Here is a 21,367-nt window from a genome sequence, read left to right as displayed (position 1 = left end):
AAACCGCTCGGACAACACGACCACAGCGCTTCCTCCGAAAAAACAAGGGAAAAAAAAAAAGTTATCTCTGCTGCGTGCCCTTTCCACTCCCCACAGCACCGCCAAAAACAGACAATGTGGGACATTCCAAACAAACAAAAAGATACCCGAAAACAACGCTGATTTCAGCCGCCCCGCTGCAAACATTGTGTGGTGAACAATACGATGCGGCTTGAGCAAGACATTTTTTTTCTAAGGATGTTAATTTCAAGGAATTCTGCCCTCGGAGGTAGTACCGTCGACACGACAGAGGCTGGATGGCATATGTCCGTCAAGGAATGTCAGAAATAAGTGTGACTTTTCACACATTTCGGAAGTCACACCAGACGCCGACGTGGACCTTGTTGGGCATCCAATTAATCGATTGCAGGATGCGGTGACGCAAAGTCGCGGCATGTTTTTGGGGGAACGGCAGATAAATTCCGGTCCTTCTGTGATCGCTGTTTTGCAGGATCTGTGTGTCCAAACAAATCATGTAAGAATTTTCCAAACCATTCGTTTTAGAGTCAAAACTCTCCAAAACACCAAGTAGACATTACAAGAAGTGTTTCTCTGCCCGCTATCAAAGAAATTTGAAGACATGTGTTGCAATGTGAGCAGGATAGGTCTCCTCCAAGCTGCCCAACTTGATCTTTAGATGGCGAGCCAGGAGGAGGAAAGAGTCCATACCTCAACTTTTAAGAGCTCTCTGTGGAGCGCTTGTCATTTGACTTGACAGCAGAGGCCGAGGGGAGCGAAGGCCTTTTAAATTCCCTGTTTATCCTCCTGAGATATTCATCAGAGGAAGCTTAAGCCGAGAAGGGCGCGGTGTGTCTGAGATGAAGTGGTCGTGACGCACGGCGACTCACCTCAAGGGTTTGCATCAGCGTGGGTTTGATGGCGTCCTTCATAAGCACGGCCAGCGCCCCGCTCACGCCCTGACAGCAGACAGAAACATCCAGGCCGGTGGTTGGATACGATATTGTGGAGCTTTTTTTTTTCTAAGGATGTTAATTTCAAGGAATTCCGCCCTCGGAGGTAGTACTGTCGACATGACAGAGGCTGGATGGCATATGTCTGTCAAGGAATGTCAGAAATAAGTGTGACTTTTCACACATTTCGGAAGTCACACCAGATGCCAACGTGGACCTTGTTGGGCATCCAATTAATCGATTACAGGATGCGGTGACGCAAAGTTGCAGCGAGGTTTTGGGTGAACGGCAGATAAATTCTGGGTCTTCTCTTCTGACTGTTTTGCAGGATCTGTGTGTCCAAACGAATCATGTAAGAATTTTCCAAACCATTCGTTTTATCGTCAAAACTCTCCAAAATACCAAGTAGACATTACAAGAAGTGTTTCTCTGCCCGCTATCAAAGAAATTTGAAGACATGTGTTGCAATGTGAGCAGGATAGGTCTCCTCCAAGCTGCCCAACTTGATGTGTGACTTTTCACACATTTCGGAAGTCACACCAGATGCCAACGTGGACCTTGTTGGGCATCCAATTAATCGATTACAGGATGCGGTGACGCAAAGTTGCAGCGAGGTTTTGGGTGAACGGCAGATAAATTCTGGGTCTTCTCTTCTGACTGTTTTGCAGGATCTGTGTGTCCAAACGAATCATGTAAGAATTTTCCAAACCATTCGTTTTATCGTCAAAACTCTCCAAAATACCAAGTAGACATTACAAGAAGTGTTTCTCTGCCCGCTATCAAAGAAATTTCAAGACATGTGTTGCAATGTGAGCAAGATAGGTCTCCTCCAAGCTGCCCGACTTTAGATGGCGAGCCAGGAGGAGGAAAGAGTCCATACCTCAACTTTTAAGAGCTCTCTGTGGAGCGCTTGTCATTTGACTTGACAGCAGAGGCCGAGGGGAGCGAAGGCCTTTTAAATTCCCTGTTTATCCTCCTGAGATATTCATCAGAGGAAGCTTAAGCCGAGAAGGGCGCGGTGTGTCTGAGATGAAGTGGTCGTGACGCACGGCGACTCACCTCAAGGGTTTGCATCAGCGTGGGTTTGATGGCGTCCTTCATAAGCACGGCCAGCGCCCCGCTCACACCCTGACAGTAGACAGAAACATCCGGGCCGGTGGTTGGATACCATATTGTGGAGTGAGCACACATCGGAGTCTACTACAACACGAATACAACCTCATATATAACAATGTCTTAAGTGAACGGTGTTTGAAGGCCAAATTCTAGAAAAAATAAGTAGAATTGTCCAAGATGAAGAATTAAGATTCAAGGGTCAAACCACAACCTGATTAATGGCTTGATTTAAGAGGTGTTATTCAGCAATTATGTCATACACCGTATTTCCACAGATCCTTAAGTGTGGGTGGTAAGAGACTAATGTGATTTAATAGCGGAGCCTACACTGCCCTTGAAATAACACATGCCACAGTCCTCCATGGGAAACCAGAGCCGGTTGACCTTGTCGGGTGGACATGCTGAGTGGTGCTTAAATGAGATGTTTTCTTTTACATTTTTTTAAGGTGGGGGAGGGGGGCTGAGGGGGTGGATTTACCATGTTGTTTTGGCCGGTTCAACTGCAAATCGGGGACATCTGCATTCATTGTGAAAGCAGACCGTCACAAAGAAAGACTTAATCGTCGCAATTATAAACACACATGAATGAAACTCCCATTTTCCTGCAGGAATGGGCCGTCTGCCAGAGCCAAGATAGCCATGATCTCGCTGGCCACCGCAATGTCGAAGCCTGTCTAGAGTGTGTGACAAAAACATGCACAATGTAAACTACAAAGAAAAAAAAGCCAATTAAGAGAGTTGAAATAAATTATGATATTGACTTTGATAAATGCATGTTGTCGTGACATAACTGCTGGGGATGAAATGAGCAGCCCTTGGTTTTAAACAGACTAGATCATTTTTGGGTCACATTTACTTGCGAGTGGGGACGACCCGCTGAGAGAAGTACAGAAAACCCAAGCTGAAAATGTAAAATGACTTTTCACTACAGGGATCCACCGACGGACGGAATATTTCTTTCCCCCGCCCCCCCCCTCCCTCTGTTGGAAAACCCTCAGGGGCGAAACTGTATTTAGTGAAGGATGAACCAAAACGAAGGCGATAAACGTAAGCATGTGCTGAACCAGTTGAGAAACTACGCTAGGTGTAAGTATGTGTGCGTGGATCATTTTTCGCCTTCTTCAAATATTTGCTTTGACTTTGGCTCGCTGGGTTCCTACTGGAGGAGAAATGTTCGCGTGCGGGATTTCATTAACTGTCCTCAACGAAGAGATATGAGGGTTTTTTTTCACAGCATGTGAGAGTGGGTACTTGGGTAGTCACCTACAACCTGACCTATGAACACCCCCAAAGAGCACCAAAACAAAAACTTTTTTTTTTTGCAGATTTTTGTCTTTGTTGTGAAGTTACACACTCAAGGACAAAATATAAAACAAAGTTTCTGCCTGTAATTCATATTTATCGTGGCACCAAAAAGTTATTTTAATTATTTTTTAATTCATTGGACGATAAATCTGTTATCTGTTTTTTTTTTTTTTGCGATCCCAAAAAATGGTTTCATCTTTGTGCAATGATCATGCACTTAAAAATAAAAATAAAAAATTGAACAAACAAACCTCTCTGATTTGTCCTTTTTCAGTGCTGGCCTGCCCGACGGTGATCTTCCTCAAAAAGCGGTCATTTGTATCAACCACTGTAAAACAAGGGAAAAGAAAGGGGGGTTGCACTTCCTGCAGTATAGTACTACTGAAAGACGCAAACACTGACACACCTGAAAAAAATGTTAAAAAGGGGAGAGGGTTTATCTCCCGTGACACACTTAAAAGTGCTTATCATGTTGCGGGGTTAAAAATGCTCTTTTCACCCCCATTCTCTCGGATGCTGGAATGTTTACTGCCACTTCTGGTGTTACACATATTAATTTTTTTTTTTTTAAAAACCACAAATACAGTTAACTTTAGTTCAGATGATGGGGAGTGTTTTTGTAATCTGTGTGCTTTTTAAAAAGGATGCCCGCTGGACTAAATATTACATCTCTCACTGTCAACATAAAACCAACACAGCTCCTCGCTGTTCATGCTTTTAATTTATTTTTATTTTTTTTACCTCTCTGCCAGGTGATCTTGGAAGGGTCGAGGTCAAGACGGACAAAAGAACTAACTTCCTGGGGCGTGAGAGAGGCAGGGTCGCTTTTGTCGATGCCGAGACGCTGGAATGAAAAGAGATGAGATGTGAGAACAAGCTGTGGTGCTCCTCCCTTCGGGACGTATGTGCTTTGTTCAAAACGACTCGACTTTGTGTTCATAAGGACATTTGCGATATTGAATTGAAAAAAACAGTATCGCTTCACCTTTTGGGGACAGTGCCATGAAATGATCATCACCTGATAAATATTTCACAAGGAGTCCAAACTCGATCTCTGTATAACTCTTAAATTCATATTTATTGTCCTTACCAAGTAACTTTCCAAGAATTATGACATTGTCAATGGTTTCACAATAAAATGAACCCTATATAAAACTCTGGGCTCACACAAACTCGTATAATGCTGTACTTGGGAGGACGGGAACAGCTGGAGAATTTGAAGACAGGATAACTGATCCCACTTACGCGCAGCCTGGCAACCTGGATGGGCGAAAATCTTCTCACTCCGTTGACTGACGGCACCAGTCGACTGTACAGACCCTTGGATTGGACAAACCAGACAAAAGGCGGTTCGTTTGAGGGAACGCAACACTTTTGGGTGCAATTATCTTCATACCTTGTCCGACTGGGTGGCCTCGTGAAGCATCCTGGCGTCGATGGCTGCCGCCACCAAGTTGTTAGCAGCGGTGATGGCGTGAATGTCACCCGTCAGATGGAGGTTGAACTAAAACGCAGACAGAAACCTAAATTCTTATTGTTGTTTCTTGGAAAGTGCACAACTTTATTTTCCCCAAAATTTTATTCTCTTTATTCCGCGGGGTTTCTCTTAGCTGCACAGGGTTTATGTTCGATTTTGTGCAAGACATAAGCTTGCTTGTCTTATTTGGATGGCTGGAGCTTTGAAGATGAACTCCTTGCCTTGTGTCCCACTTCTCCATGTCAACCTTTTTGACTCTGTTACTTTGAAGATTTTTTTTTTTCCAAGGGAACACTAATCCTGCTAAGGGAGGCTGTGTGTGTGTGTGTGTGTGTGTGTGTGTGTGTGTGTTTTACCTCCTCCATTGGGATGACCTGAGCATATCCCCCTCCTGCAGCTCCCCCTAGACACGAGAAGAAAAAAAAAAAAAAAGCACGGTCAGAGGCATACAACAAGACAGGGACGCACAAAGACGGAGTGCTGAGTACTGGACTCTGAATGAACTGCTCACTCCATGACACAAAAAGGCATTAGGGTATGAAATGACAGCTACATGCTGACAAGAGACACAAAAAAGAAAACCCTGATACGTTCCAAAGTAGCAAATGTCCGTTGATGGCTTTGCCGAAAGAACACTTGAGTGTAGTCACGTGGATGGAAGATTTTCTTGCCATCTAAACCATTAAAAATGTCATTTGATTTCTACTTTTACACCAAATAAGACCCATTGTTAACAATAGTGTAGCTGTTTTTCCTCGAAAAAAATAAAATACAGTACATCTTTATTTATATAGTGCTTTCACGACCGCTGCAGCTGTAACAGAAGATTTAACTTAGAATAATATCTAAAATCCACCTTTGTGAAAGGCCAAAAATGCTTTAGTTTGTTTATAAAATTAATTTTGAGCTCAAGCAGTGAGTAGGCCCTCTTCAAATTGCTCCATTTCAGAGTTTTTATAAAGCAAGGATGAATAGATCAGAATATTGAGGGCTTTCCCAATTAAAAAAAAAAAAAAAAAAACACTTGCAGGTTTCGCCACACCTGAAATCTGTCTCACTTCACGACATGAAATTTTGCAGGAATTTAGGTGGCATGCCTGTCATGAATAGACCGAAAACAAATTCTCAATCAGCCACGTCTGAAAAGAACAGAGGAACTATGCCATTTGGGTTTAGAAGCAGCCATGCCAGGGTCACTTTGGCCCTTTTAAGGATTTTTTTTTTTTAAACTAGGTGTCCTCCAAAGGTGAACTAGGATTTGGACTACGCTAATAATCTGACACGTAAGGGCCTGTTCATCACTCCTTGCAGCTTTAAGTATTTGTGTATTTCTCAGTGGTGTAGAACGTCACTTTTTGTAATAAGTAGCTCCCATGTTGCTTAAAAAAAAAATTAATCTTAGCAAAATATTGAAAACACCTCTCACTATGTAGCAGCGCACACTGCAGCACTGTAACTACAGTGCTGCGGTATCGCTAATTTCGTAGACTGGGTGAGGGTTTCGATCAGAGGTGTCAAACTTGTTTCATTTGTGGGCCTTGTGGTTGAGGTGAACAACCACGCCACGCCGTCCTTACCCTTAACCCCAAAGGTGGGTCCCTGAGAGGGTTGTCGTAGACAGGCGAAAGAGTTAAGCTTCAGGTGAGCAGACAAGGCCTGCACTAAGCCGATGGTCACGGTGCTCTTCCCTTCGCCGAGGGGGGTCGGAGTTACGCTAACAGAAAACAGACAAGTTTTAGCCTCGCGTTTCTGAAGGAGTGATGGGAACACCAAGCCAAAAGTGATGACATCAACTCACCCGGCAACCAGAACGTATCTGCCGTCAGGCTGCGCTCGGAGGCGGTCCAACAAGGAGAGGCGGACTTTTGCTTTGCTCCTGCCGTAAGCTTCGAGCTCTTCTGGCAACAGGCCAATCTCCTCTGCCAACTGGTCAACTGCCTTGGGGGTCTGAGCTCTGGAAATCTCAATGTCACTGGCAAACAAAAACAGTGCACGCACAAAAAAAAACAAAACAAGCGCCACATTCAAATCAGTCCATTCAAGGGTTATGCAGAAATGGCGAAATGTCACATGAACGAGACCTTGATGTACCTTGGTACGGGCGTCAGGGGCTGTAGGTTGAGACTGCGCAGTCGCCAGGGTCGATACTGCTGCTCCTGGAGCCTCCGACTGCTGCTGTGCACCACATTCTTGTACACAATAAATAAATAAATAAATACAACACAATACAATACAAAACAAGTCGTCCTAGCTGACAAAGGGGCATACCTGTATTCTGTACGCTGCTGTCAGATACGCCAACCCGGACTTTGAAGACATCCCGGACTCATCTGAAAATGAACAAACCGATTGAGTACTATGCGGTCCACGACAAAAACTAGTTGGTCAACCCTGCTCCACAACAGAGAGAAAGAAGACTGCAAGCCGGCATTGCTTCCAGTACCTGTGTGTAGGGTGGGCTCCCAACGGATGACCGCAGCCCCCGGCTTGATCCAGGTGGATGGAATCTCAAGATGATCTGCACCGAGTAGGACCACAGCATCAGCCTCCATCACCTGGGAAAATGATTCCCATTATGAGTCATCAAAACAACGGCAGTGAATAGAAGCCACAAAAAGAGGAAAACATACTTGTCTCTGTAGGTTCTTGGTATTGGAATGACTTTTGAGAACGGCCATTCCACTTCTCTCCAGGAAGCACTGCAGGGCCACTCCAGGAGGTCCTTCAGCAACGATCATCGCTACTCTTCTTTCTTCTACAGGTGAATCTAGAGCAACATATTTTGCTTTGACAATATTGTGTAGCTTTCATTAACATTCACTCATTCCTGTCTTCTGAATTAATATACGATAGAGATTTTATGAACCGCAGACTGATTAACCAACCAGTCGATTTAAATCACCCCATTAATCCCCCCAAATGATTGTAATCGATACTTATGGGGAAGCTTCAAGGGACCAAAAAAAAAAAGTTACTTCATTCATTATGTGTGTTTTTTTTTAATTAATTGGTCATCTGAATTTTATTCTTCCGAATATCAGAATTGGCCTCAAATATCCGTGTCAGTCAAGCCCTAGATTTTATAAAGTGGACTGCAGTGGTTGCTTCAGGTATGAGTGACCCAACTTCAGAGTTTGTCGAAGTACGAGCCCTCGTTTTTCCTCAATTTTTGACTGTCAAGCAAAAATTTGACACGCTAGTGCGATATGGTGGCAGGGAATGCAACTTATGTCAATTCATAGCAATCAGCAGCGAGGCACAGTGAACAAATCTTTAAAAAGGAAAAAAAAAAAAAAAACAACCACACATAAAAAGCCAGTCTGTCAAAGTGTGCATTCAGAAATGATTCGGGGAAAAAAAGATGTCACAAGGCAACACGTGCGGAGTTACCTCACCGTGTTTTCGCAACAGGTCCATGACGGCGCTGGCAACAGGCGGCACAAAGCCTTTGTTCAGGTCCCCTTGCACCAAACGGCCCGTGTTCAAATATGTTATCCTATCGTAAAAGATGGGAGAGAAGCACACGTATTGAATGGGTCTGAGTAACATACATAACAAGATTTGTCTACCTTTCGTCAAGGAATTTCCAGCAACGCCGTTGAAATGCTATGTTCTCATGAAGCATAAAGCAGGGTACCCCAAAGTGTTGAACGTGCAAGCATTTCTATTTTCGTTGGAATTGAGAAAAGCATCTGCATATGTGGGAACGTATTACTGCGTCAATGAGGTGGACATGGAAGGACAAGGCCAAAATCAAGACCAGTGGATGATTTGACCAATATTTTCAGGTTTCTACTTCCCACTGACACTATCAGAGAGGCATTCGTTGAAAAAAAAAATGTGAAAAAGGCTGTACAGAATTTTTGTTGCTTCAGTTCAACGAGGACTACTTTTCTGTTAGATAGCGTGGTGGCGCCATCTTGTGGCATCTTGATGCAGAGGAACTCGGAGACGAACTTTATAAGTCAATGGAAGCAAGCCTAAAAAGCAGAAGAAGTTACAAGAAAATTGTTGCAGCATGTGTACACGTACATGCCTGCCGCCATTTTTTTTCTTGAATCAAATCATTTGAAGGGATGGCAATTGAAATTAATCAGCAAAAAAGATCTCTAATAATCAATACCAGTTGGCCCTAGGTTAAATAATTAATAACTGCAATTATCGACATTTCAAACATTTTGGGGAGGGCATCAATGACTCAAATACAGCAATTATTCGTAACAAAGCCCCGCCCCCATGACTGTATTCCAAAGCTGCCATTTTAATGACACACTTTAAATAATTAAACCTCTCTATAAAATGTGAGCCATTGTGGATTCCTCCAAGTTTTTACCCATCTACGTCCTTCTCGGGTTTGAGAGCGTCGAGCACTCGGCTGGTGAGGGAAGCAGGGGGAAGGTGGAGGTAAATGCCGTGCACCCTGGGGTCCTCGTTCAGCTTCAACACCTCCTCGACAATCTATTCATGCGGACAAAGCAAACAAACGTGTGACGCAACTTGAGCTAACAGCTGAAGGCATTAAAAAAAAAAAATGGAACACACATCAACTCATTTCAGGAAATGAATAATGTGATCATATAAAAAGAGAAGAACATTTAGGTTGCCCATCGCCGCTCTCCACGTATTCGTTTATTCGTCTTTGCTGAAGATTTAACCAACCAATAAAGACAAATGGGGAAATCTTTTATTTGCAAAATGCACTATTGATATAGCTTCACGTGGTGAAAGACCGATAAATAGCCCTGACAAGGGCCAAGATCCCATGTGAAGTCAATTTCGTCTCATGTCAGATGTCAGTAAGTCACAGTTCAGCAATCATTTAATTGGATTTTGCAGTTCAGATGTGGCTGATCACATGCCGTCCAAACAAACAGCCGACGGAATGCTAAGAGCATGCACAGACCCCTTTTAAGGATTTTTTTTTTTTAAACTAGGTGTCCTCCAAAGGTGAACTAGGATTTGGACTACGCTAATAATCTGACACGTAAGGGCCTGTTCATCACTCCTTGCAGCTTTAAGTATTTGTGTATTTCTCAGTGGTGTAGAACGTCACTTTTTGTAATAAGTAGCTCCCATGTTGCTTAAAAAAAAAATTAATCTTAGCAAAATATTGAAAACACCTCTCACTATGTAGCAGCGCACACTGCAGCACTGTAACTACAGTGCTGCGGTATCGCTAATTTCGTAGACTGGGTGAGGGTTTCGATCAGAGGTGTCAAACTTGTTTCATTTGTGGGCCTTGTGGTTGAGGTGAACAACCACGCCACGCCGTCCTTACCCTTAACCCCAAAGGTGGGTCCCTGAGAGGGTTGTCGTAGACAGGCGAAAGAGTTAAGCTTCAGGTGAGCAGACAAGGCCTGCACTAAGCCGATGGTCACGGTGCTCTTCCCTTCGCCGAGGGGGGTCGGAGTTACGCTAACAGAAAACAGACAAGTTTTAGCCTCGCGTTTCTGAAGGAGTGATGGGAACACCAAGCCAAAAGTGATGACATCAACTCACCCGGCAACCAGAACGTATCTGCCGTCAGGCTGCGCTCGGAGGCGGTCCAACAAGGAGAGGCGGACTTTTGCTTTGCTCCTGCCGTAAGCTTCGAGCTCTTCTGGCAACAGGCCAATCTCCTCTGCCAACTGGTCAACTGCCTTGGGGGTCTGAGCTCTGGAAATCTCAATGTCACTGGCAAACAAAAACAGTGCACGCACAAAAAAAAACAAAACAAGCGCCACATTCAAATCAGTCCATTCAAGGGTTATGCAGAAATGGCGAAATGTCACATGAACGAGACCTTGATGTACCTTGGTACGGGCGTCAGGGGCTGTAGGTTGAGACTGCGCAGTCGCCAGGGTCGATACTGCTGCTCCTGGAGCCTCCGACTGCTGCTGTGCACCACATTCTTGTACACAATAAATAAATAAATAAATACAACACAATACAATACAAAACAAGTCGTCCTAGCTGACAAAGGGGCATACCTGTATTCTGTACGCTGCTGTCAGATACGCCAACCCGGACTTTGAAGACATCCCGGACTCATCTGAAAATGAACAAACCGATTGAGTACTATGCGGTCCACGACAAAAACTAGTTGGTCAACCCTGCTCCACAACAGAGAGAAAGAAGACTGCAAGCCGGCATTGCTTCCAGTACCTGTGTGTAGGGTGGGCTCCCAACGGATGACCGCAGCCCCCGGCTTGATCCAGGTGGATGGAATCTCAAGATGATCTGCACCGAGTAGGACCACAGCATCAGCCTCCATCACCTGGGAAAATGATTCCCATTATGAGTCATCAAAACAACGGCAGTGAATAGAAGCCACAAAAAGAGGAAAACATACTTGTCTCTGTAGGTTCTTGGTATTGGAATGACTTTTGAGAACGGCCATTCCACTTCTCTCCAGGAAGCACTGCAGGGCCACTCCAGGAGGTCCTTCAGCAACGATCATCGCTACTCTTCTTTCTTCTACAGGTGAATCTAGAGCAACATATTTTGCTTTGACAATATTGTGTAGCTTTCATTAACATTCACTCATTCCTGTCTTCTGAATTAATATACGATAGAGATTTTATGAACCGCAGACTGATTAACCAACCAGTCGATTTAAATCACCCCATTAATCCCCCCAAATGATTGTAATCGATACTTATGGGGAAGCTTCAAGGGACCAAAAAAAAAAAGTTACTTCATTCATTATGTGTGTTTTTTTTTAATTAATTGGTCATCTGAATTTTATTCTTCCGAATATCAGAATTGGCCTCAAATATCCGTGTCAGTCAAGCCCTAGATTTTATAAAGTGGACTGCAGTGGTTGCTTCAGGTATGAGTGACCCAACTTCAGAGTTTGGCGAAGTACGAGCCCTCGTTTTTTCTCCATTTTTGACTGTCAAGCAAAAATTTGACACGCTAGTGCGATATGGTGGCAGGGAATGCAACTTATGTCAATTCATAGCAATCAGCAGCGAGGCACAGTGAACAAATCTTTAAAAAGGAAAAAAAAAAAAAAAACAACCACACATAAAAAGCCAGTCTGTCAAAGTGTGCATTCAGAAATGATTCGGGGAAAAAAAGATGTCACAAGGCAACACGTGCGGAGTTACCTCACCGTGTTTTCGCAACAGGTCCATGACGGCGCTGGCAACAGGCGGCACAAAGCCTTTGTTCAGGTCCCCTTGCACCAAACGGCCCGTGTTCAAATATGTTATCCTATCGTAAAAGATGGGAGAGAAGCACACGTATTGAATGGGTCTGAGTAACATACATAACAAGATTTGTCTACCTTTCGTCAAGGAATTTCCAGCAACGCCGTTGAAATGCTATGTTCTCATGAAGCATAAAGCAGGGTACCCCAAAGTGTTGAACGTGCAAGCATTTCTATTTTCGTTGGAATTGAGAAAAGCATCTGCATATGTGGGAACGTATTACTGCGTCAATGAGGTGGACATGGAAGGACAAGGCCAAAATCAAGACCAGTGGATGATTTGACCAATATTTTCAGGTTTCTACTTCCCACTGACACTATCAGAGAGGCATTCGTTGAAAAAAAAAATGTGAAAAAGGCTGTACAGAATTTTTGTTGCTTCAGTTCAACGAGGACTACTTTTCTGTTAGATAGCGTGGTGGCGCCATCTTGTGGCATCTTGATGCAGAGGAACTCGGAGACGAACTTTATAAGTCAATGGAAGCAAGCCTAAAAAGCAGAAGAAGTTACAAGAAAATTGTTGCAGCATGTGTACACGTACATGCCTGCCGCCATTTTTTTTCTTGAATCAAATCATTTGAAGGGATGGCAATTGAAATTAATCAGCAAAAAAGATCTCTAATAATCAATACCAGTTGGCCCTAGGTTAAATAATTAATAACTGCAATTATCGACATTTCAAACATTTTGGGGAGGGCATCAATGACTCAAATACAGCAATTATTCGTAACAAAGCCCCGCCCCCATGACTGTATTCCAAAGCTGCCATTTTAATGACACACTTTAAATAATTAAACCTCTCTATAAAATGTGAGCCATTGTGGATTCCTCCAAGTTTTTACCCATCTACGTCCTTCTCGGGTTTGAGAGCGTCGAGCACTCGGCTGGTGAGGGAAGCAGGGGGAAGGTGGAGGTAAATGCCGTGCACCCTGGGGTCCTCGTTCAGCTTCAACACCTCCTCGACAATCTATTCATGCGGACAAAGCAAACAAACGTGTGACGCAACTTGAGCTAACAGCTGAAGGCATTAAAAAAAAAAAATGGAACACACATCAACTCATTTCAGGAAATGAATAATGTGATCATATAAAAAGAGAAGAACATTTAGGTTGCCCATCGCCGCTCTCCACGTATTCGTTTATTCGTCTTTGCTGAAGATTTAACCAACCAATAAAGACAAATGGGGAAATCTTTTATTTGCAAAATGCACTATTGATATAGCTTCACGTGGTGAAAGACCGATAAATAGCCCTGACAAGGGCCAAGATCCCATGTGAAGTCAATTTCGTCTCATGTCAGATGTCAGTAAGTCACAGTTCAGCAATCATTTAATTGGATTTTGCAGTTCAGATGTGGCTGATCACATGCCGTCCAAACAAACAGCCGACGGAATGCTAAGAGCATGCACAGACTCGCTATAGTGCCTGTTGAGTTCACTTTTTTTTTTTTTTTTTGCTCCACTTACTTCATCTTCACTGTCCTTGGCGAGACAGATCTGTGTGACGTTTAAGCCAACCTGTGGGAGAATGTCATGAAAAAGCGATCGTCTGCAACGTGGTATAGAATGGTGAGGACAAAAAAAAAAAAAAAAAAAGAAAGGAGGTTAGTTATTCATTCAAATGTAACTATTACCTTTCCTGCTATTTTCTTATTGATCTCCAACAGGCTGTCATCTTCACCCACCTTTGAAATAAAATTACTCTGAAGCCATGTAATGTTTTAACGGAGTTTGAGTAAAATATAAAAGCCATGACCACCTGTATGATGGCAAGCAGCGGCTGGACTGCTAGATTCTTTCTCTGCAGGGCCACGATTGCCTCTTTGCTGGTTTGAACCACATCCCTGTGACAGAGAAAAGAAACAGAACAAAAACGTTTTAGATTATACTCTCTCTAAGGTACGACCAATATGGATTATTTGAGGCTAAACTTGAATAAGTTGTTTTTGTTTTTCTTTTATAAGCAAAGGGATCTTATTTTACCTCCCAGTATCAACATATGTGAGACAGTACGAGGTCCTGAAATTTCACCTAGAACACAACTGGTGCTGCTGGGCAGAATTAAAAGCCTGATATGTTCATTTTGTATAACGAAACGAATTTCAAACATTGAGACTAACAAGAGCTAACGGGGAATATACTGTACTGTACAGTGGGCATTCACAATGACGAAACATGTATATGTTCAATGAATGAATGACTGAATGAAGTCCATTTGGTCATCTGCCATCCTCTTGGTGATGAACAACCATAATAAAGGCAACCAACAGGCGAGGTTACATCAGCAAGCGGCGATGGGAAGCTTCTAATCATCTCCAGAAACTTGCGTGTTTGGCGGTTAGCCAAAACGCAACACACACCGGAAGTGTAGAGCAGCCGAGAGATACATTTCCGACTCAACGTTTTGACTACATGTAAACAAACCAATTAAAAAAAAAGATACAAAATTAATCTCCTTAACCTGAGAGAGCGGTCGAAGTCACCGCCATCTCGTTTCGGCGACTGCTTCCCGAAGTAGTCGGCGAGTTTGGCGTTGGTGCCGCTGTTAGCCGAAGCGCTCGCCGACCGCGCCAAAAGCCGGCTGGGAGCCTCGCCGACCGACTGGCATCTCCGCGGTGTCCCGCTGACCCTGCTTCCGTGTCGGGCATGGTGCATCCGAAGAGCGGCGTTTCCACAAGCGTTACGAATTACGGATAATTTCATTTTCGGGTCTTCGTTCCTATTAAAAAAGTCTAAAACCTGTTTGATAACTTGATGACTTCTGCCAGCGAGTTGGCCAAACTAGCAAGTGATGTCAGGGTCCCGATGGATGCGTGCCCTCTTCAAAGACCGTGAGAAATGTGGGACTTCGGGTAGTGTCAACAAGAAACAAAACGACCAATAAATGCTGTCTACGCCCCAAATGAAGGCATCAATGAATTAGAACGTAATGGACATTTTTTGTTTGTTAGAAGCGACAATTTTCACGGGAATCGATGATCACGCCGTACGTAAACTTAATATTTGCGAGTTACTCCTGAACGCAACAGCATGGCAAAAGTTAAACACGAGCATGTTTTGACACTGGTCAAATCGATCACGAGACGCCACTTAATTTATTGACAAACTTTACAAAAACCTTAATTTCCGACTTTCCCATCTATTATTCAATTTTTTTCTTTATTTTCAAGACCGTTGCTAAAAGCAGGTTGGCCCCACGATACGCCAGCGTGTTCGCCATATTGAATGTGTCAACAGACTAGAAATCTCAGTTCGTTTTCCTCGCTCTTCTGTTTAAATTAAGATTACCAGTAACAATCCTAAACCGAATTTCAAACAGCCATTGTAAGCAAAATCAGTGAACGCAACAAACGCGGTGCTTAATTTGGGTCAATTTAGTCATTCAATTTAGTCACTTCAGATCGGTGCTCCAGCTGCTGATCACACCTTTTTTTGGTTACTTCACGTCACAAACCCACCGGTCTTCATTCCTACCTCATGACTTCTGACTATCGCACAAAAGCCAACCGACGTCGGCGGCCGGTGATTTCTGATCCCTGCATGCAGATGTAGGGCGCCCCCATTGCTGCTCGCTGCACTTTGGGATGGTGCTAAGATATCAGGCACCTCAAATTTAAGACAGACATTGGACACACAGCAAAGGTAAGACACATTTATTTCGTCATTGTCCTGAAGGTTTAAATTTGTGTGGCGTGTGCACCTTAAAATCCACTTTTATGGCTTCAAATTTTGTATAAAAATGGGTCAAATGCATGAAACACTACAGTATGTGACTCATTTGTGTTGTTTATTCAGTGCATCATTAAGTTTAGTGAAGTGGAAAGCATGTCAATGACCATTAAATAACTGACGTGTGTTATCTTGAATCCCACCAGATCAGTGAGTAACAAACATTACAGGTGCATCTCAATAATTTTTTCATATTGAATAGTAAAGTTCATTTATTTCAGTTGTTCGTTTCAAAATGTGCATGTCCTCTAACGAGATTCATAAAACATATTGGAAAATATTTCCTAATTCCGACTTTATTTTGGGATTAAAAGCAGTTTCAGATAGTTTCTTATGTCAAATTCAAATCCGTTGAATAGGGAATTATGGGGAATCTTTGGCTGATAAATGCAATCATCGAAATTCAATATAAAAATAAATCACTCGTGACACATTTCACTCTGTATTTAAGTATGCAGTGAATCTTAATGCAGTTATATATGAAAGTTTCCTTTTGAATAAAGATACTGACATAGATTAATCTTTCTATGATATTCTAATAACTCATTATTAGCCATAGTCATTGCAGTCTTCCTTTTCTCAAGTATTTGCTTTTTTTTTTTTTTTTTTAATGGGTTCACAGATGACAATACTTGTCTGAATACCTCTTTGGACACATGGTATCGCTCTTCGCAGATAAAAATGTGGGCCTCAAAGCATCGCTTACAGTATTGTGCTAAAATGCAAGGTATCTACTGAACATGATGCTTCGTCCCCGATAAGGAATCAAAATACATACTCGGACAACGGCATCAGTCAGGTGATAAGTTAAAGAAACCAGTTTGGTGAGGCCTAACAGCTTCAAAAGTATTCTATTGAAAACCTGTCTGGCCAGTGCCGGGCACTGGGTGGATTCCACCTTGAAGAAAGAAGGCACTTTGATTTCTTGTGTAGACATTTTGCCAAATATAACCTTTTATGCAAGTATGTCTAAAAACTCTCAGGTCAGGCTACAGAGACAAACACAAGTAGCTTACCATGTCTACATGCAATGGTGGCAAAAGTACTCACAGCTGTTCATATTAAGTAGAAGTACATGAAATTGTGTAAAAATAGAAGTACCCTTACATTTGTGAGTCTTTACCCGACTAGAAATGGGAAAAAAAAATCTTGTGTGTTGTTTCAGAGCCTGCTAGCAAGGGCTTGATTTGAAACTAGCTAAACGCGTTACCGTAGCTTTGCTAAAGTTGTGAACAGATGAACAAAAAAAAAAAGTTAAATTAACTCTTCAGAGCTGAAAATTACACCTTACATGTTTGTTTTTTTGCTGGGGTTCTGAAGCTGGTGTTAGGCAGGCGCAATTTGCCACGAATAATTTCATCGGTGATCTTGAATAAGGCCACACATGGCTAATGTCTTGCCTCAGTGAATATTATTGTCGTCGTTGTTCATGCCGCCTGGTTCACGTTCCTCCATGTCACCAGTGTGCTTGTTTTTTAGTTCCGTCTCAACTGGTTTGACAGCTTAAGACGGAAACTGCATTTGTATTTGTATATAAAAACCTTAAAACCTGTAAACTCTCATTTATTTGCAGCTCACACCATGAGGGACCGACTGAGCAACATGCAGGAATTGTCCAGCAACCACGTGGAATCGATGGAGTATTCCGAGTCGGCTTTATCGGACTCCCTTAGCAACGTGGACTTGGAGGACGAGCTCCCCCATGAGGCGGTGGTGTTCGACAACAGCCCCGCCGTGGCAAAGATCTTCGAGCAGGCGCAGGCCATCCACAAAGACGTCCAGCTCATTCGTCTGGAGGTGAAACGGCTGCGCGAGCAGAACTCTCGCATGTTCCAGGGCGTCACCACCATGAGCACCATCAAGAGGGACGCAAACACCATCGGCGCCGACATAAAGACTCGGGCCGAGCGCGTTTTGTCCAACCTGCGGGACATGGATAACACGGCCCACAAATTGGATGAAATCCACGGCCCCAATTCAGCCGTCACGCGCATCGCCCGGACCCAGTACGCCTGCCTGAGCAACGGCTTCCGTGACGCTATGTTTGATTATAATGAGGCGGAAATGAGCCACCGAGACAACTGTAAAGCCCAGATCCAGAGGCAGATGGAAATCGTGGGGCGCGACGTGACCGGCGATGAGGTGGAGGAGATGATCGAGAAAGGCCACTGGAACATCTTTACCGACAACATCATGGCGGAGGGCAAAACGGCCCGCACGGCTCTATCCCTGATCGAGAAGCGTCACCAGGAACTGGTGGACCTGGAGAACCGCATCAAGGGGGTCCACGAGATCTTCCTGGATGTCGCCCTGCTGGTGGAGGAGCAAGGCCCCATGCTCAACTCCATCGAGACCAATGTTCAGAAAACAGACGAGAACTTGCAGGATGCGCTCTTTAAACTCGGCAAGGCCAAGCGTCACGACAGGAACAATCCGTTTAAAAAGATGTTTTGTAGTTGCTTCCCTTGCTTTGACTAAAGCGAGGAGTGAAAGCCCGTGTGAATCCACAAGTTACACAAACACTCGACACAAGATGTGACCCACGGCTGCGTTGTGTGTGTGCCACGTGTTTCCCGTTTAATGAGTGAAACAGAGGGAGGAGTTTCAATCAGAATTTCCTGCAGGGTGAATTTTCTGTTTCCAGGAAGTGAAACGCGGAAGTTAGTGAGAGACGCTGGGATAAAAATACTTTCGAGATTACGCTCGGGTTATTTGTTTGAAAGAATTCTCACAGGTAGGAGAACAGGAAACGAGAAAATGAGTTTCCACACGGAGAATGATCATAATGACAAAACAATGACCATCACGCAATCAGACTATATTTCGCAAAACATAATTCCGAGTCATAGTCTCAAAATTAATTTCCAATATGTCCTCATCCAGTCAAAAGCAACTGCAGTAAATCCAGATTCGTTTTTGATCCGTTTTAGATAAATCCACAAAATTGAGCATCCCAGCTAAAGCTGTTTCCTGTTAATTTTCAGTACCAGCCAATTCTGGACCAAGTCTGAAAAGACGTTTAAAAACGTCTTTGGGAGTGAATGAGTTCAGAGCTTCTATGCATATGCTTGACCCTTATGTAAATATTGTAAAAAAAAAAAAAAAAAATGGAATTGTCATTAGAATGTCTTTTATGTCTAGGATTTATTCAATTACATGCCTGACGACCAAAAAGCTTGTTTTCACACTAATTTGCACAACACGGTTTTAACCCTTTCATGCTCCCTGATGTCCTAAGCTGTCCACTGTAGTCACCGCTGTCCCTGAAAGGGTTAAATCGTGAGCTTCAAGGGTATCATGTGACGCCTCACCGCGATGGATTTATGTATGCAACATGATTTTATTTAATTTATCAATTGTACTGCCTCAAAATTCTGTTCTGCCTTCAAACATAAAAAAAAAAAAAAAAAAAGCTCCAATGTGTCTTTACTCAAACCCTACCCAGAAAATACCCTTCTAAAAAAATAAATAAATAAATAAATAAATAAATAATACCGCTGTCATTGGGAAATTTGTTTAAAAATTTGACCACTCATAGACGAAAGCTCCAATGTGTCTTTACTCAAACCCTACCCAGAAAAATCCCTTCTAAAAAAATAAATAAATAAATAAAATAATAATACCGCTGTCATTGGGAAATTTGTTTAAAAATTTGACCACTCATAGACGAGGAAAAAAAAAAGATTTGCCTTTTATTTTTGGAACGCAGGAGTCATCATAGAATCTTTTACAGCAAAAAAAAATAAAAACTCCTTGTGGCGTGACACCAATGGGTTTTGATGAACAGGTCCACCCGGTCTTGAACTTCCTTCAATGTAACATACCATTGCAAAGAAACTAAGAAACCTTCCAGGAAGAACTAGTACTAAGGGAGGGCCTCGAAAGGGATGTGGCTTCTGCATGCGCCGTACGTCAGATAGTCAACTTTCCTTCAACGGAGTTCTCATCATGTTCTCTCAAGTCGTTTGGATTTAATCCATCGGAGGCAGGTGCGCTGTCAGGGGTCAGCGGATTTTGGATCTCGAGTGAGGACATCAGAAAAAGGGTAAGCTAAAATCGCTGCGGCTTGTCGATGATAAAACCAATCCAACTAATTAGTGCAGTACACCTGTTGAATGATCAATTCGGGGAGAAACTTTTTGGGAGCGTTACTTTCCACATTCTGGTGAGTCTTTCTTCTCCTCTTTTATTTTTGATAATAGCTTGGCCTGATGTTTGTGTTGTCACTGTGATGTTATTATCTAATTTCTCCACACGTATCGAATGAATAGTCTCCAATGTTTAGTTTGGATGGATGCCGTTGGATCAAAGTGGGGGTGGGATATTGAAAAGTGTATTGACCGCTGGTACCTTGGGTCCAACAACAAGCCATCAAAATGATGCCGCAATTTCCGCTGCAAGGTACAAGATATAAATTGGCTACTATCACATACAATGCCCAAAATTAGCATGGCTATCAGTACTATCACAGGAAAGAAAACGTAACCCTACCAAAAAAAATAAAAATAAAATCATAAAACAGTCCGACAAGTTTTATTCTGAAAAAAAAAATAAAATAAAAAATCAGCCGACTACTACTTGGATGAGTCAAAACAGTTTCAGCTACATCGACCGGCGCAACTGTTTTGGGGCAGATTACATTGACATGGCAACACAGAACTAAAATCTGATTGGACCAAAAATATCTATATAAAAATTCAACATACGAACAGTACTGGAGGCACTGCAGCCAAGTGAAACTGAAATTGTTCAATTCCAGCTCCGGGCTCCTTGTGTGGAGTTTGCATCTTCTCCCCGGGCCTACGTGGGTTTTCACCGGGTACTCCGGTTTCCTCCCACATTCCAAAAACATGCATGGCAGGCTGATTGAATACTCAAAATTGTCCCTCGGTGTGAGTGTGAGCGCAGATGGTTGTTCGTCTCTGTGTGCCCTGCGATTGGCTGGCAAGCGGTTCAGGGTGTCCCCCACCGACTGCCCGAAGATGGCTGGGATATGCTCCAGAAGCCCCCACGACCCATGTGGGAATAAGTGGATTGGAAAATGGATGGATGGAACAAATATTTGATTTTAGCGATCTACGAAGGCTTTGCTGACCCTGGTCACTGTGTTTCACCGTATCACACACCGGAATTGAGAATAATAACACCGTCTTCTCTATTCCAGAGGCAGAATGCGGGACATGCTTGAGACACTGCGCAACGTCAGCGAGGCCTGGGAGGATGAGGAGCACATGGAATACGACGAGAGCAAGCTGCCCAAAGATCAAGAGGCGATCGTCTTTGAGAACTCCTTGGACATTGAGAGGATCCTGAAGGAAGCCGAGTCCATCCGCAAGGAGATTTCCTTGCTCCTCTTGGAGGTGGAGCGCCTAAAGAAGAACAACGAGCGCTTTCGCACCACTGTCCGTCACCTCTCCTCGGTCAAGCGGGACTCGGACGAGATCGCCAGGGGGATCCAGAAACAAGGGCAAATGCTGCATACTCGCATTTTGGCACTGGGTGCGGAGAGCACAAAGATGGCGGAAAGGGAAGGGCCCAACTCGGCTTCGAGCCGCATCGCTTGCATGCAGTTTGACTCGCTCATCCTTGCCTTCCACGCC

At 43.4% G+C, this 21,367-nt stretch overlaps 3 protein-coding genes across 3 annotated transcripts in view; 2 read left to right on the top strand and 1 right to left on the bottom strand.

Moving 5' to 3' along the window:
- The window catches only part of mthfd1l (methylenetetrahydrofolate dehydrogenase (NADP+ dependent) 1 like), a 37,743-nt gene extending 20,770 nt beyond the window's left edge, over positions 1-16,973 (bottom strand). Inside the window, exons 1-21 of the mRNA XM_019889620.1 lie at positions 16,412-16,973; positions 14,778-14,858; positions 14,500-14,670; positions 13,798-13,882; positions 13,673-13,723; positions 13,506-13,556; positions 12,883-13,007; positions 11,945-12,045; positions 11,180-11,316; positions 10,993-11,104; positions 10,818-10,879; positions 10,641-10,738; positions 10,348-10,521; positions 10,127-10,263; positions 5,205-5,251; positions 4,768-4,875; positions 4,617-4,691; positions 4,113-4,215; positions 3,623-3,699; positions 2,648-2,740; positions 2,010-2,147 (exon numbers count right to left, since the gene is read on the bottom strand). Coding sequence (XP_019745179.1) covers positions 2,010-2,147; positions 2,648-2,740; positions 3,623-3,699; positions 4,113-4,215; positions 4,617-4,691; positions 4,768-4,875; positions 5,205-5,251; positions 10,127-10,263; positions 10,348-10,521; positions 10,641-10,738; positions 10,818-10,879; positions 10,993-11,104; positions 11,180-11,316; positions 11,945-12,045; positions 12,883-13,007; positions 13,506-13,556; positions 13,673-13,723; positions 13,798-13,882; positions 14,500-14,670; positions 14,778-14,858; positions 16,412-16,425 — 2,040 coding nt within the window. The 5' untranslated portion in view covers positions 16,426-16,973. The remainder of the gene's footprint in view (positions 1-2,009; positions 2,148-2,647; positions 2,741-3,622; positions 3,700-4,112; positions 4,216-4,616; positions 4,692-4,767; positions 4,876-5,204; positions 5,252-10,126; positions 10,264-10,347; positions 10,522-10,640; positions 10,739-10,817; positions 10,880-10,992; positions 11,105-11,179; positions 11,317-11,944; positions 12,046-12,882; positions 13,008-13,505; positions 13,557-13,672; positions 13,724-13,797; positions 13,883-14,499; positions 14,671-14,777; positions 14,859-16,411) is intronic.
- On the top strand, positions 14,853-18,656 carry stx11b.1 (syntaxin 11b, tandem duplicate 1). The gene is made up of 2 exons (XM_019889609.1): positions 14,853-15,680; positions 17,341-18,656. Exon 2 carries the CDS (start codon positions 17,349-17,351, stop codon positions 18,243-18,245), a length of 897 nt encoding a protein of 298 aa, XP_019745168.1. The 5' UTR covers positions 14,853-15,680; positions 17,341-17,348; the 3' UTR covers positions 18,246-18,656.
- An 811-nt stretch (positions 18,657-19,467) lies between these two features.
- The window catches only part of LOC109528034 (syntaxin-11-like), a 12,614-nt gene continuing 10,714 nt past the window's right edge, over positions 19,468-21,367 (top strand). The window contains exons 1-2 of the mRNA XM_019890306.1: positions 19,468-19,823; positions 20,930-21,072. Of these exons, the coding sequence (XP_019745865.1) occupies positions 20,939-21,072 (134 nt within the window). The 5' untranslated portion in view covers positions 19,468-19,823; positions 20,930-20,938. The remainder of the gene's footprint in view (positions 19,824-20,929; positions 21,073-21,367) is intronic.

This window comes from Hippocampus comes, unplaced genomic scaffold (genome assembly GCF_001891065.2).
Source record: "Hippocampus comes isolate QL1 unplaced genomic scaffold, H_comes_QL1_v1.1 scaffold397, whole genome shotgun sequence".
In the NCBI taxonomy this organism is placed as follows: Eukaryota; Metazoa; Chordata; class Actinopteri; order Syngnathiformes; family Syngnathidae; genus Hippocampus; species Hippocampus comes.
The sequence above is the reverse complement of the archived record's forward strand: the minus strand, read 5'-3'. Positions and strand labels throughout refer to the sequence as shown.

Excerpts from the sequence above, each read along its gene's own strand:
- stx11b.1 (XM_019889609.1), top strand. The coding sequence starts at position 17,349 with ATGAGGGACCGACTGAGCAACATGCAGGAATTGTCCAGCAACCACGTG.